Source organism: Scomber scombrus, chromosome 2 (assembly GCF_963691925.1).
Source record: "Scomber scombrus chromosome 2, fScoSco1.1, whole genome shotgun sequence".
In the NCBI taxonomy this organism is placed as follows: domain Eukaryota; kingdom Metazoa; phylum Chordata; class Actinopteri; order Scombriformes; family Scombridae; genus Scomber; species Scomber scombrus.
This window is the reverse complement of record NC_084971.1, coordinates 14,119,912-14,134,016: the sequence shown is the minus strand read 5'-3', so window position 1 is coordinate 14,134,016 and position 14,105 is coordinate 14,119,912. Positions and strand designations below refer to the sequence as shown.

Sequence of the window (14,105 nt, the reverse complement as noted above, 5' to 3'; positions counted from 1 at the left end):
GTAAATGGCTTCACTGCTAAGTTAATTAGAGTATGTGAAGTAAATAAATAGAAGTAGCTAATGTGTTCGCTCCAGTCTGCTCTGTCGGGAGCTGCTGTAGCCTCTGAACAATGCCGAAGGCCACTTCAAAACACACACTAACCGCTCATTTATAAACTCATCATGGGTGTAGATGCAGAGCTGCAGGACGGGTTAAAAAGTACACCTATCTGTTGTGATGTGTTTCTAAAAGTGGTGATACTGTGCAACTATTTGACAGAGAAAACAATAATTTAACTATTTGACTATCTTAAATGCATTTTAGTAATTCTGAGTCTACTCTAGTCATCATCATCAGGAGCAGAGGAAGGATTGGAGCTGAAAGAAATGTGTGTGAAGACTTGAATGTTATTTAGCGTCAGTCAGATGGATGGATGGGGGGCAGGGAGAAGGGGGCAGGACCAGGCTGAAAAATGGGAGTCACCCTGCAGCCACATCATCCAGCACCTGCAGTGCTCTTCCTATTTGAATTGATTTTCACCAGCAGACCTCAAAAAAAAAAAAAAAAAAAAATCAGCCAGTTAACCACACTCGGCTTCAGACTAGGGTGGGGGAAACTGACACACACCCCCCCTTCCCAAAAAGCCTGTGAGACACATGTTTTTGCGAGAAATGGGCAGTGCAGAATAATTATATCCACTGTTAAAAGGGCAATAAAGATACTGTAAGTGTTTTTTAGTTGCAAAAAGATTTACCTCCAGTGTAAATAAAACCAAAGTGTTTCTAGACAAAGACCCTCTGACAGACTTAATATGACCCTTCAGCTGTCCTCAGACATTTAAAGCCTTCTCAGTTCTTGTTGGCTGTCACCAGTTCGTTCTGTATGTACATGTATACAGAAAGCTCCTCAAACTGACTCATTGCTTTCAAAATCGGACTTGCTGAGCAAAAAAAAAAAAAAAGAAAGACTAATAAAAAAGGTAAAAACAAGCCGGGAGTCTCTGCTCACTTCATAAAACATTACATTCACATAAAATCAACTGTCCATGACTTCTTTTGATAGTTACAACTGAATGGTTGCAGCATGAAATAAGATACAGGGATTTCTTTTAAACAAATCTGACAGTGAAGTGGCCAAGTTGAATGTATTTAACTTAAATCAGTCTTTAGAGAAGTGCCTCTGTGTGACAGTATGCAGTCACGCTGCTAACCTAACGGCTCTGTAACAGCACCAGGACCAGGATAGCATGCTAAGTCAGCGCTCCAGAAGAGGCCGGGAATTTAAAATGGCTCAGAGAGCGGAGGGTGGGCCCTTACCATTTCAAGGACTAAAAGCCGGCACATTACCATAACAGCCATCTGCTACCAGACTGCCTGCCTGTCTCATTGCCGCCTCTCCAGACGCATTTTTGTTTTGTTTCTATTTTTCTTTCTCCACGTCCGTGAGATTGAGATGCAGGTGACATTTTCATTGGTATTCAGTATTTGCCTTTCTTCATCTCTCCCTACCACTTCCTCACTTTTTCGCTCTCTCTCTCTCTCTCTGCAGCACAGTCAGTCCTGCTGCACCCTTCCTGTCGTCCTCATTACCCCGCTGGACTCCTCCTCCCCCTCCACTTGCTACACCCCCACAATCATAGCTGCTGCTTCCAGGGGAGGAGCTCATGGTCGGGGGTGTCACACCATCACCTCGACCCCCTTCTTGCCCTGACGCCCACCTTATCAGGGAGCAGAGCCTTAATTAAGGCAGCAGGGCAGGCCGGACTTGCTGCATCACCACACAACGCACAGAGTTAGTGTACAATCCATCTGGAGGTCTCAGCACATTAACACATCTCACCACTTCCCATCTGCCGCAATGCACTTCTGTCCTTTGCTGGAGACCTGAAGGTTGCGCTGCAGCAACAGTGCTTTAAGTGTTTGGTTGTGTGACAGTGAAGGGCCCGGCCGCAGCAGGCAGATACTCAAGGCGTACCGTCAAAGTGACAATTCTGGTTTCTGATATTCTTAGAAAATAAAAAGAGTGCGTTCTCTTTCAAAACAAAACATAAAAATGAACCTCAAGCATCAAAATCACAAGTGGTAAAAAAACAAAAACATCTAACCGGGTGCCATGGCAACCAAAGATTAGAAAATCCTTCACTGCACTGTTTGTGCACAAAACAGTGCAGACTCACAAAACTATCAGGACACAAGATGCATCATTCACATACAGCTGTTAAATTTAATCTTAAACATTTCTGCACTCATCTGATGTTTCAGCTCCTCGTAACCATCTCTCTACACGACCCTGGAGAAGAGTAGAGCATCTGACTATAATCACAAAGAAATCAAATACACAAAAGCATATTTAATTCATGCCTCCATTCTTTTCTAAGTATTCTGAGTCCGGACACGCTTTGAGAAAGTCTGTCTCAAACTTTTTTACTGATACTGTAGTTTTGAGGTCAATGAGGAAAATAATAGTCTTGAACTGAATCAGTGACAACGCACAAGCTGTGTCCTTGTCCTTAAGCGATTATGTACAGTATCTATTACCTTCTGATTAAAACTCACAGGAGGTTCAGACACACTGAGCATCTGGTCTCATGCGCCTCTGCAGTAGGTAAAGTTGTACTGTCAGTGGCCAAAAAATGGACAAAAACATCAGACAATCATTCAGGCCGATCAGCCATGTTCCTGACTGACTCGCTACCAAACCAGTAGTGAAAGTGTGACAACAGCCAAAGTGTCCTCGTTCACACCTGCGCTGAGATGGAGATCTGAGCCCCATCATCTCTAGAGATGGTTAAAATTTTATAGGATGGAAAAATATGAGGTAGTGCTGCACTACAAAGATAAACTGCAGTAACAATGCTGACAATAAAACTGAGAAAAATGGCTTCAAAATGTTTTTAATTGCCAGTGTTATAGGTAGGAAAGCAATTTTGTACTTATTAAATATGTAATGTTCATGACTTAGAAATCATGAGCAAATATTTGACCTATGAAAATGTAGATCCTGAACTCTGCCTTTATATTACCTTATTAAGATTTATATGTAATTCAAAGTCAGAGTGCAGTAACTTCTATCTTATCTATATTTGATTTCTTATTATATCTGTAATGAATTATTCTTTTATTGTTTGCATGTTTAAAAAGTTGAAATAGAGGAGTTAGTTAGTGGAAATACATTATATCAATCAAATCAGTTTAACAAACTTTAAAATTGATTTCATGCTTTTAATGCTTACTGTATAGATAACAAGCTGAAGTTAAATAAATTATGACTTAGCTACAGAGTGTGCAATGTAGCACCTGAGAGAGAGAATGAGAGAGCAAGAGTGAGAGGATGATGCTGTCAGTCTGTAAACAACTGTCAGTCTCTTGTCCCTTCTAGCTAGTGTTAGCACAGTGATTCAGGTTATTAGCATCTACCACGATCAGGTTAGCTGATAGCAAGTCCTGTATTTAAATTGGTTAAAATACAGGACTTACAGAAACTGAAGCCTCAATTCATTAACAATGTGAACGGCTTAGAAACCAAAGCAGAGTACAGTTATTTAAAACCTTTAATTTGAGGCTGTATTCGGGCAGAGTTTGCTGCACACATTTCCCCGTTGTCAGGCTGCTAACTTAATCCTGTCCCTCTTGTTTCTACTTGGTCGTTTGCATCACTGACACAAACAAGTCAAACACACAGATTTACTGATCCCTTTAAAAAAAACTAGTGACACTACGCAGTATCCGGTTTGACTGATGGCGCTTCATTTGCAAATGTGATTATAGGTGTAGTTTTGCAGTTAATTTACTTTCAGCTGACAGTACAAACGTTTCAACGTCTAACATCAGCTGCACTAAAGACCAGCGTCAAGTGGGTTTGTGTGACAGCTCAAAACGTACAGGGACTAGTCTAGTCATTTCCTACAGTCTAGTCATTTCCTTTGGGCCTTTCTAATGCTCATGAAGGGGAGTCACAGTAGATAAAACCCTCAAAGTCAAAGCTTATTTTATTTTATGTCATCTAAATGATAACTACTGTGATAATCGTTAAGACGACATTTTATGGTAAATCAATTAAGAAACTATTAATGGATAAAATAACCAGGCAGGTGTCTGTTTTTGGTAAATCCTCTTTATATCATAATATCCTCAACTGATGAACATAATTACGAATAAAATCCAAATTTTGCCATAAAGCTGCACTGACACACTCAAAGCTTTTGAAGTGACAGCTTCCTTAGTATTTCTGTTAGGAGACAAATATATATTGTGATATTTGTATCAGACAGTTGTTGTAGCCTGTCTATGTATACTGTATCTGTCCCTATTAAATAAACCATGATGATGATGATGATAATAATAAAAAAATAATAATAATAATGACAACAACAACAACAACAACAACAACGTCTCTAAGTACATATGGTCATATCAACACTACACAGCTGCTCCAGTGATTAAATTTGCGTGGCCTTGATTGAACTCACATCTGTTTACATCCATTCACATCTTTCCACCGACTTTGTATCAGGAGTGTGATAAATGATGACACGTTTTATTTAACATTACAATATCATGCGATATATTGTGATATAAATTAATATCTGTATTTTATTAAATACAACCAGATAAAACTAGCTGACCCAAATGCTTCATAGCTTTGAAGCACAGTAGTCAAACAGTAAAATCAGTATTCAAATATCTGTGGTTTTTTTTGCCTCTCGTCTCGTCTACCACACAGGATACGTGACTACAGCTTTGGCAACATGTCCAAACAATTCATCCTTAAATTGTTCGTCTGCAATAACTTATACATTATAAAAACTAACTAACTACATTTTTTGAAGATGATCCCCAAAAAGATGAGTGCAAAAAAGAAAGTGGCACATCGCAATGGCGCACATTACATTTTTTTTTCTATGAGGGTTAACCCTAACCCTAACCCTAACCCTACAGCTAAGGTTAGCATGACTTTTTTATAGTCTAAGGCTGCAATTTATTTAATAGCATTTCGGCGGCCATGTTCACAGGTTGGAGCGGCCACACAGCAGCGTGGCTCGAGCAGTCTCCAAAGAGGGCAGCTCTCCTGTGCTGGTTGTGTGTTTTACTGATAGTCAAGTTGTTAGATAGTCTGGAGGATGCAGATAAACTTACAAGTCGGCCTCGGTTGGTCATACGTCTTTTAATCCATCTTGTCAAAATAATACCAGTAGATGTGTTCAGTGCATCATGCAGGCCGACAAGTCTTTATTAAACTCATGTCATTTCTAACAAAACTACACCAGCAAGGTTAAACATGAGTTTGTTCATTAATCCTTCTGGTGTCACTTTCTTTGAAGGAAGGAAACTTAAAACATGGCATCTGATCAGCTTAAAATGTAAAATTGTGAACAGCAAAGGGAGCTATTTCAAATTGTATCTAAGTGGCTCCTTTATTATTCAATATAACGAAGCAACAATGATAGTAGGATCGCATTACTTAGTTAGGATGTATCCTCATCGCCTTGGATCATTGAAAATTTGCATCTAATGGCTGCTGCTGTGTCCCAATCTTCTCTAAAATCCTGGTTTTACTGTGAAAACCGGTTTTATTAACCTCGAGAGAAAGTCTGACAAATGTGGCTGGTTTTAAGCGTCGGTTCTCTCTTGTTTGAGCTGAGGTGCACCCTGCAGAATAAATTATAATTCAAAAGATTTTGTGGAAATATCATCTTGAAAGATACGCAACTTTGCATACTGCAGGGAGTCGTCGTGAATTATTGATTAGTCTTTGCCGTGCTCTCAGGATATACGCAACTAAGACAGAGCCTGCTGAGACAGGGCATGTGGCGCACGGAGACGAGCTACAGAGAAATCTCATTGTTACACACACACACACACACACGACCACACACTAGATTGTTTGGGGACACAGGCGAGTAATGACACAGCATTAACAGGCCGTATGGTGGGCAAACATCAGTGTCATTGTTCAAACTGAGCCTTTTTTGTGACGGAGGCTGAATGACACTCTGGCCAGAACTTGACTCATTTAGCTCAAAGGACAAAACAAGGCTACAGCCACACCAAAAATAGGCTTCTTCTGGTCCCATCCTCTGTCTCTGAGCTCAGCTTGTACAGTACGAGCTGTTTCCAGACCAGTCCTCCATTAAACCATGTGACCCCTTTTTCCACATGGTCCAGGAGGAATCTGGATGTCGGTGACAGCAGGTTCAACATTTCTATGCTAATTAAGAATTGAACTCATTCTTGTTACAGCGTGAAAAAAAAACCATAATTCAGAGTATGGAGTTCAATAAAAACGTCCATGGATAATAGACGTACATTCAACCTGTGTGTCTAAGTGGAACAAAGCAGCCATAACTCTGAAATCCTACAGCATTAACTGATGACTTGCATATTCGATGATGAATTAAACAAACGTTGCCAAACTTACAAGTGCTACATCTTACATCCAAGAAGCAGATTAATTAAGTTACTCAACATTTATGGTGCTCAGTATCACCCTACACACGTGTTTTTTACATAATGTACATGCTTTATTTTTGAGTCAGGGGCTTCAGCTGGGGCTGTGTTTGCAGGTTAACCAGCCGACCTTTAACACCCCTTCACCCCAAAACACTGTCACCTGCTTTCAGCCTACCACCTCCATGTTCACTGTCACTAATAAACTCATCCGGCTGGTGTGAAGTGATGTGGTTAAACAAACACCAGAGGTTACACTCACACCAGATCTGGGCTGGGATTTGACGATATTCCATATGAAATCAAAGGAAAAATAATTGGTAAATCATCTTTTAAGCAAGTCTGCCTTGAATTCAGCTTCTATGAAAGTATGTTTAATATAAATGGTGTTTGGGGGTTTTGGGAACGCTATGTCCAAATATCACCTTAGGCATTTTCCACTGTTTTAAAGAGCTTACTCACAGAAACGGGGGGAGAGTTTATAGTAAATATATATGGATCAGGGCTGCAACTTACACAAATGTGTTGATTTGTCCGACCAACAGTGCAAAACATAGAGATTTTCAATTTTAATTATATAAAACCAGAGTAAGCCGAAGAGCTTCATATCTGAGAGGCTGGAAACAGCAAATGTCTAATCATTTTAGCCCCTAATCACAAGTTAAAGATTCCTCCACCCTGTTTGTCACTTATTATGACAGGTCAGACTGGTTTGAAATGAGTGGCAGGTGTATTAGAGCTGAGGAACTGAGACATTATTAAAATAATAATAAAAACAATGGCTGATCTGACACATGAAGTGTTGTTTCTCAGGCCAAGTCACACCCAGCTGAGGATCCACACTGACTCAGATCAATAGGTTTAAGGTTGCTGCCACAGCCTGTAGTTACACCTCCAGATAGAGAGCCGCTGCCTGGCCGGTCACTCCTGTCTATGTGATGCATTAGCTGGACGCAGTGAGTCGGAACAAACCCTGTTCAGCCTGCCAGCACCAGCTGAGAGACATGAGGCTGTGATGAGCTAACCTGCTAACTAGCATGTGTGCTAGACAGTCAGTTAGCGGGCTAGGATAGGTAGTGGGTTTTAAGTGGCAGGTGGATTAACGTAAAGTGAACTAGTCTCATAATCTCCACCACACACACAAAAACACTATAGCAATTTAAAAACGGGCTGGGGTAAGCAGATAGTGTCGGTGTGAACAGGTGACACCATGGCTGCTGTGTGGTACCTTTGTCTCTCTGATGTCCTGCTTCCCTCCTTCAGGGTACCACTGGACGCGGACAAATCCCCTCCCGAGAGGCCGAGTCAGGGTGTCCACTGGGCTTTCCGTGTCCGAGCCACCCGGGGCTCGTCCTCCGCCTCCACCGCCTCCACCGCCTCCTCCTCCACCGCCGCCTCCGCCTCCTCTCCCTCCGCCATCATCGAGGTCCGAGTCCGAGTTGAAGTCCTCCTCGCCGTGAATCATCCGTACGAGGCCGAACCGCACCGAGCCGCGATACCGCCCTGACACCAGGTCGTGGGAGAACAGCAGCCGCTGGGAGCCATCCGCCGTGGGGGAGAGCGCTAAGGATGGAGGCTCCGAGCCCGGGCTGGCTGCGGGAGAGAGGCCCGGGCTCCGGGGGGGTGATGCTGCTGCTACGGGCTCCGCCATCGCTGCTGTTGCCAGGGAGTGATGCTGGAGCGCGAGGAAGGATGACGGTGTATGAAAAAAAGAAAAACGTAACCTGGAAGCAGTGCACGTGTTTACGTAGGTACGGAGAGCTGCGTACCAATCATAGACTGTATATGTGTCAGCGTCATCACGCGGGACCCTCCCTCCCTGTCTCTGTCTCTCCACTGAGCGGCAGTGTGAGCCACAAATCTGTTTATATATACAACTACAGCTTAATGAAAATGACTTATTACCCTAAAATTTGTGAGGGACTAATTTTTCCAACAATCAAAAGAAAACAACGTGACTTGTCCCATGTATTATCCACAACAAACTGAAAGAAGCACACAAAATTGTGCATAATAGGCTGGGAAGGTTAATTTGGAAATGTAATAGGTTAAAGATTACTAGTCAGCCTATTTAAGATGTAATAAGTAATGTCACTATTTCAATTACTTAATCAAAGTAATGTAAAGTATCACATTTGATTACTTTTTGATCATGTGTGCTCCAAATAAGCCCATGTCATGATTTATCTACAAAATATTAAATAATATATATTGTTTTCAAAGAATGAAAAACAGCAATTTATGTATTTAGTAACAAGTGAAATTTTGAGAAATAAGGGGGGGGGGGAAACCCTCCTGAGCAAAATCTTAAAGGTCTGACTTCAGTTGTTACTTTGTAATCATCAACATTTTCATAAGTAACTGTAATTTAATGACACATTTTTTTCTCAGTAAATGATTACAGTTACTTTTATTTTCTTATGCTGTTACATGTAACTAGTTACTCCCAAACACTGACAGTATATCCCATCAGCAAATTCCTCTCAAGGTTTGTGGATATTGATTACAATAGCTATTTTATGAATATTAGTACATCAAGTTTATGGTGAAAAGGAGGCATATTTTACACTCCATCTAACCATTCAATTAAGTTAGAGGCCAATAATGTAATATTAGGATATACAATGAAAACATAAATGTTCCCATTTTTATTCATTAATCTTACTAGGAATATTTCACATCCATAAACCCCAGCTCTTCAGGTCTCATCCATCATTTTAAATTGTCATGATTGAATTTATAAAGTGAGTCTATCCAACTTTCAAACAATAAGAAATGTGCACATATAGTTGATATGTTCCAAGAGGTTATTAAAAAAAATAAAAATGATATTTCCTACCCTTTCTGTTTTTATCTTGTCACCATGTTGAATCGATTAACCAATTGAACGTGAGATAATACCTGTTATATTATCTTTATTTCACTATGATGCCTAACTGTAATCTTTTTTGTCTTATTGTCACATGCTGTAAATGAATAAACATGAAAAAAGGCATATTGTACATACCTTATTGTCAGTTTACAGTGAAAGTCATTTTGCATCTGTCGGCAGCTCCGTTTCTGATGTTTACACACAGATTCAATATAGACATATGACACTTGCCATAGACAAAACACACCAAACAGTTTAAGACAATCATAGACATCCCATTGTATCTTCTGGATTCAGATCTCACAACAACACACTTTGTTTAACAGCAAGACAGACTGATGGATGAAACAATTCTTCAGCTTTTTGATATAATTTAACCTAAAGCCAATATATTTGAATTATGTTTATTTTCACAGTAATGCACTTTGTATCTGGCTGAAAGATGATTTTGTTCAAGAAAAAGAAGCAGTCTGCATGCGTGTGCGTGTGTGCGCGTGCGTGCGTGCGTGCGAGAGAGAGAGAGGGGGGGGGGGCATGAAAGGGAAAATGAATCTGAAAACAGAACTTATATGTCTTTCTCTGCCTTTAATTGAATTACTTAACACGCAATAATTGCTACATTCATATACATAAATAGAAAAAGATAAAAGCAAAGAAAATGAAAAAAAACCCCAAAGAGTATTCAATTTAACAATGTGCAGCTATGATGATGCTCATTAAATTGTTCTTTCATCTTCTCACTCTAAAACAGGGCCAGTTGGGACTCCTAGCAGAGACTAAAAACAGGTTTCTTACTAAGATGATTCATTCTTGAGAGAAAATAAGACAAAGATTTAACAATGAGCTTTTTCCTCATATCTCATTATATGTGGAGATATAAAGAAAACGTTTTTTCCTTTGAGATAAACATTCTAGTTTTTGTTCAGGAGGATGTTCTCCAACATGGTGACATTTCCAAAACAAACTGTCTCAGGACAAGAGCTGCCGAATACACATGATGGTCAAAGGCTGAATTATTAATGAATGCATTGATTCTGTATCTCTTATTTGAATACATTGACTGAACTAATCTGCTTGACAAGCAAGAGCAGGAAAGGTGAAATCGGGTGTCCTTGTTTAATTCCACGACCTGAATCTAGAGACAAGAAACAAGACAAACCTCTCATTTTAAATAGAACGTGTTTTTATTCTGAGCTTGTGATTTGCGTCTGTATATTCTGAATGAAGAGATATGAGCAGGTAAGTTTCAATTGTTCAGGCAGCTGATTTAACCATATGGGAATCTTAACATTAAGCTCGATTACAATAATATCGTATTTAAACAAAGCTTTGTGCTAAGCTCAGCGTTTATCTGGAGATGGAGCTTATTTCCAGCCGTATGGTGCTTACAAGCAGTTCATCTGCTCTTAAATACAAATTACAGATGAAAAATACATTTAGTTCAGTTCCGGATTTTTCAGATTTTTAAAAGTTGGTTATCTTGTCCTATTTTTCCCACAAAGTTTAGTTTGAATTATTGAGATACTGAGATTATTTTTTTAAATGCGACTTGACATTCTTCACATAGAAGAGGTGACAAACAACCCCCTCCAAACCCTGTAATCCTCTTACAGATCTGGAAAATAAAGCGTGGAAAAATCGTCCACCTAAATGGACAATGGACAGCCAGTGAAAAGTCTCCCTCAGAGAAATCACATGAAGAGTGGTAAGTCGAGTCCTTAAGATGGCCCACTTAGTGCAATAACATTAATTGACTCTGACATTAAATGATTAACCAATCAGAATGACTCCTGCTTTACTAGCTCAATTTATTTGTATTCATCTACTAACAATCCCCGTTGTGGCCTAAGTGAGTTACTCTAGTTACAGTTAGACCTGAGTTATTTTTTATAAAAGTTTGTTATGTGTTTGGTATGAAGCTCAACACATGATCAGTAAAATCCAAATCTGGTTTGAGGGTGGCATGACGAGGATAATTCTCAACACACGACTATCCCTCCTGACCCCGAGTAAATATGTTTATTGTTCCATTTACTCACGGGGAATGAAGGGTTTAGTCATCCAGCTCGCTTCAGGATTATAACCAACCACCCCTGCGCACTGGGGGTATAAATACTCAAGGTGCGCCACTCTCCGCTCAGTCTTGACTAGCAGTCCTGTTACGCACAGATCAAACTTTCAGAAGAGGAGAAACTCGAGTTAAAGTAGAGACCAACAGACTGTAAATAGAGCCAAATCTCAGCACAGTTTTCTTTACTACACTTTGAAGCTTTTTGGGTAAAATAAGATCATGTCTCTGGTGAGCGCAGTGCCTTTCATGAAGCCGCTCCACATGCGCTCTCCGGGGCCACAGGGACGCCGCCACACGCTGCCGGCCAGCGAGTTCCGCTCCCTCAGCCCGGAGGACGCCATCAGTGTGTTCGAGATCGAGAGAGAAGGTAAGATGAGTCTAACTGCTTTACTTCATCATCACTTGCTGTCACTGTCTTAGTCAGGCACACAGGAACTTCATTCATTCATTTACTCTGCCACAGTTTTATATTGTTAAGCCTAATACTAGATGTAGGTTTATATATCCACATATTGAGGATTGATTGATACATGAAATGTACAAAACAATACTTTTCTTGATTTTTAATGAGATCATATCCATGGGTATCATGTATATCCCACTATAAAATTAAGTTGCTATAGTAACCCCTATTTCCCAAATGCAGTGGTAAATTGAGTTAAGGTGCATTTACCCTCTATAATATCTAGTTTATTCTTTCATCATACTTCAATATTTGTTAGAAGCAGAGAGAAGAATATGCATCTTCATGTGTCATGTTTGGTGGGGATCTCACTGACTCTTTTCCTTCCTCACACAGCCTTCATCTCAGTGTCAGGTGAGTGTCCTCTCCACCTGGACGAGGTGCGTCACTTCCTCACCCTGTGCCCTGAGCTGTCTCTTGGCTGGTTCGAGGAGGGACGTCTGGTGGCATTCATCATCGGCTCACTGTGGGACCAGGAGAGGCTTAACACGGTAAGACAGAGGGGAGGACACCTGGACAGTGACTTAGCTCCAGCTGATTGGCAGGAAAATGCAAGACGAGGTTCAAAACAGATTAGTGGAGGAGATTTAAGTGCACATTTAAGGTAGAATGTGTCAGGAAATAGTGACACAGACTCACCTAAATCTGGTGGGAATAAGCTTCAGCACCATTGCCTCATCTTCAAATATCACCACAGCAGTGAGTCTGTAAATCTACAATGAACTTTGGTGCATTTTGTGTTCAAGATGTCCAAAGTCGCCATGAAAAAGATACTTGCATCTAGGTTTTCTTAAAATTGTGACAGAAAATGTTACAATGCAGTGTAACAACAGCACCAATAATGTCACCAAACTTATTTGGTGATGTTAGTTATATGGGAATATTTATTAAAGGTTTGCTAAGATTAACCACCATGAGACTTAAACACTGAAATACAAACTATTTCCTAAACAGTGGTGAGTAACTGGACTTCCTGTTGTTAAAACCCATCAGTAACACTGCCTCTTCCTGCCCTTCAGGTTTCTTCCTGCACCTTTAAATGTTTTTGTTGTAAGCCAACATGCTGTTCAACAGTAATGCACACCCCTGGTCTTACAGATCTCCTCTTCTTCTCTATTTTCCAGGATGCTCTGACTCTCCATAAGCCCCACGGGACCACTGTCCACATCCATGTCCTGGCTGTCCATAGGACTTTCCGTCAGCAGGGAAAAGGCTCCATCCTGATGTGGCGCTACCTCCAGTACCTCCGCTGCTTGCCCTATGTCCGCCGTGCTGTGCTCATGTGTGAGGACTTCCTGGTTCCCTTTTACCAAAAGTCAGGTTTCAAGGTACATGGTCCCAGTGACATCACAGTGGGGCCCCTTACCTTCATTGAAATGTTCTACCCGGTCCAGGGCCACGCCTTCATGCGTCGTAACAGTGGTTGTTGAGGACTGAGGGATTCTTAAACGTGGATTCTCCCCAGCTGTCGGTGGTGGTGGTGCATACACCCCCACCCCCCCGCCCCCATCCTTCTTGGAAAACAGGACAAGGGGACAACTGAGCTGCTTTGTTGTACACAAGCTGCCAGTGCAGCGCTCGTGTTAGTGATCATCACTGTGAGTGAGACTTGTTCAGCAGCAGTGAGGTGTGTGTTCAGACTGTGAGTCTGCAGAGGGTCCAAAAAAACAACGAGCTGCCATACAGCTGCCAACAACAGCTGTGCTCTGAAACAAAAACATCGTGATCTGTAGTTTAGTGTGAGTAGAACAAAAATGTACAATAATTAGAAAAAAGTTGTGAAAGAATGTAAACACTAATATCAGTTTTGTATTTTGTATAAAACTATTTACTCTTCTCCATGTAATGTTTTGATAAATGCTGGACATTTATCATTCTCAGTAGAACGCAGCTGCCTTGTTTCTTTCTTTTCCCGCTTTTTTATATTTATTTAACCTCTAACAGTTTGTCTCACTATAAAAAAATATTTTTTGTCAGTGAATTTTTAATCATCTCCCTGTTATTATCACATCCAACATCTAAGTGTAGTTTCCTGAAAAGTTTGCCTTTCACAGCAGTTTTTAAAAGATTGCTGCTCATGTGAAACGCTGCACAGCGATAGTGATGTTTAAAACTACACAGTAAAATGCCAAAGTAAACTATTAAACTTCAGCAAATATTGGATCACACCATCTACAAAGGAGGGATACAAGCAAACAATGTAGTGTGTTTGACAATGTGTCAACACATTGACTTGAATGTGTTGTTTTAAGACTATAAAGATGTACGTGGTC

General features: G+C 40.6%; 2 protein-coding genes across 3 annotated transcripts in view; one reads left to right on the top strand and one right to left on the bottom strand.

The window, feature by feature from the left end:
* Positions 1 to 8,136, bottom strand: part of ube2o (ubiquitin-conjugating enzyme E2O) — a 45,287-nt gene extending 37,151 nt beyond the window's left edge. The window contains exon 1 of one of the 2 annotated variants that reach the window (XM_062440016.1): positions 7,655 to 8,136. In XM_062440016.1, the coding sequence (XP_062296000.1) occupies positions 7,655 to 8,077 (423 nt within the window). In that variant the 5' untranslated portion in view covers positions 8,078 to 8,136. The remainder of the gene's footprint in view (positions 1 to 7,654) is intronic. The other variant, XM_062440006.1, reaches the window with a different exon arrangement.
* A 3,452-nt stretch (positions 8,137 to 11,588) lies between these two features.
* Positions 11,589 to 13,262, top strand: aanat1 (arylalkylamine N-acetyltransferase 1). The gene is made up of 3 exons (XM_062432468.1): positions 11,589 to 11,736; positions 12,169 to 12,323; positions 12,957 to 13,262. Exons 1-3 carry the CDS (start codon positions 11,589 to 11,591, stop codon positions 13,260 to 13,262), a joined length of 609 nt encoding a protein of 202 aa, XP_062288452.1.
* Positions 13,263 to 14,105: the final 843 nt, after the last annotated feature.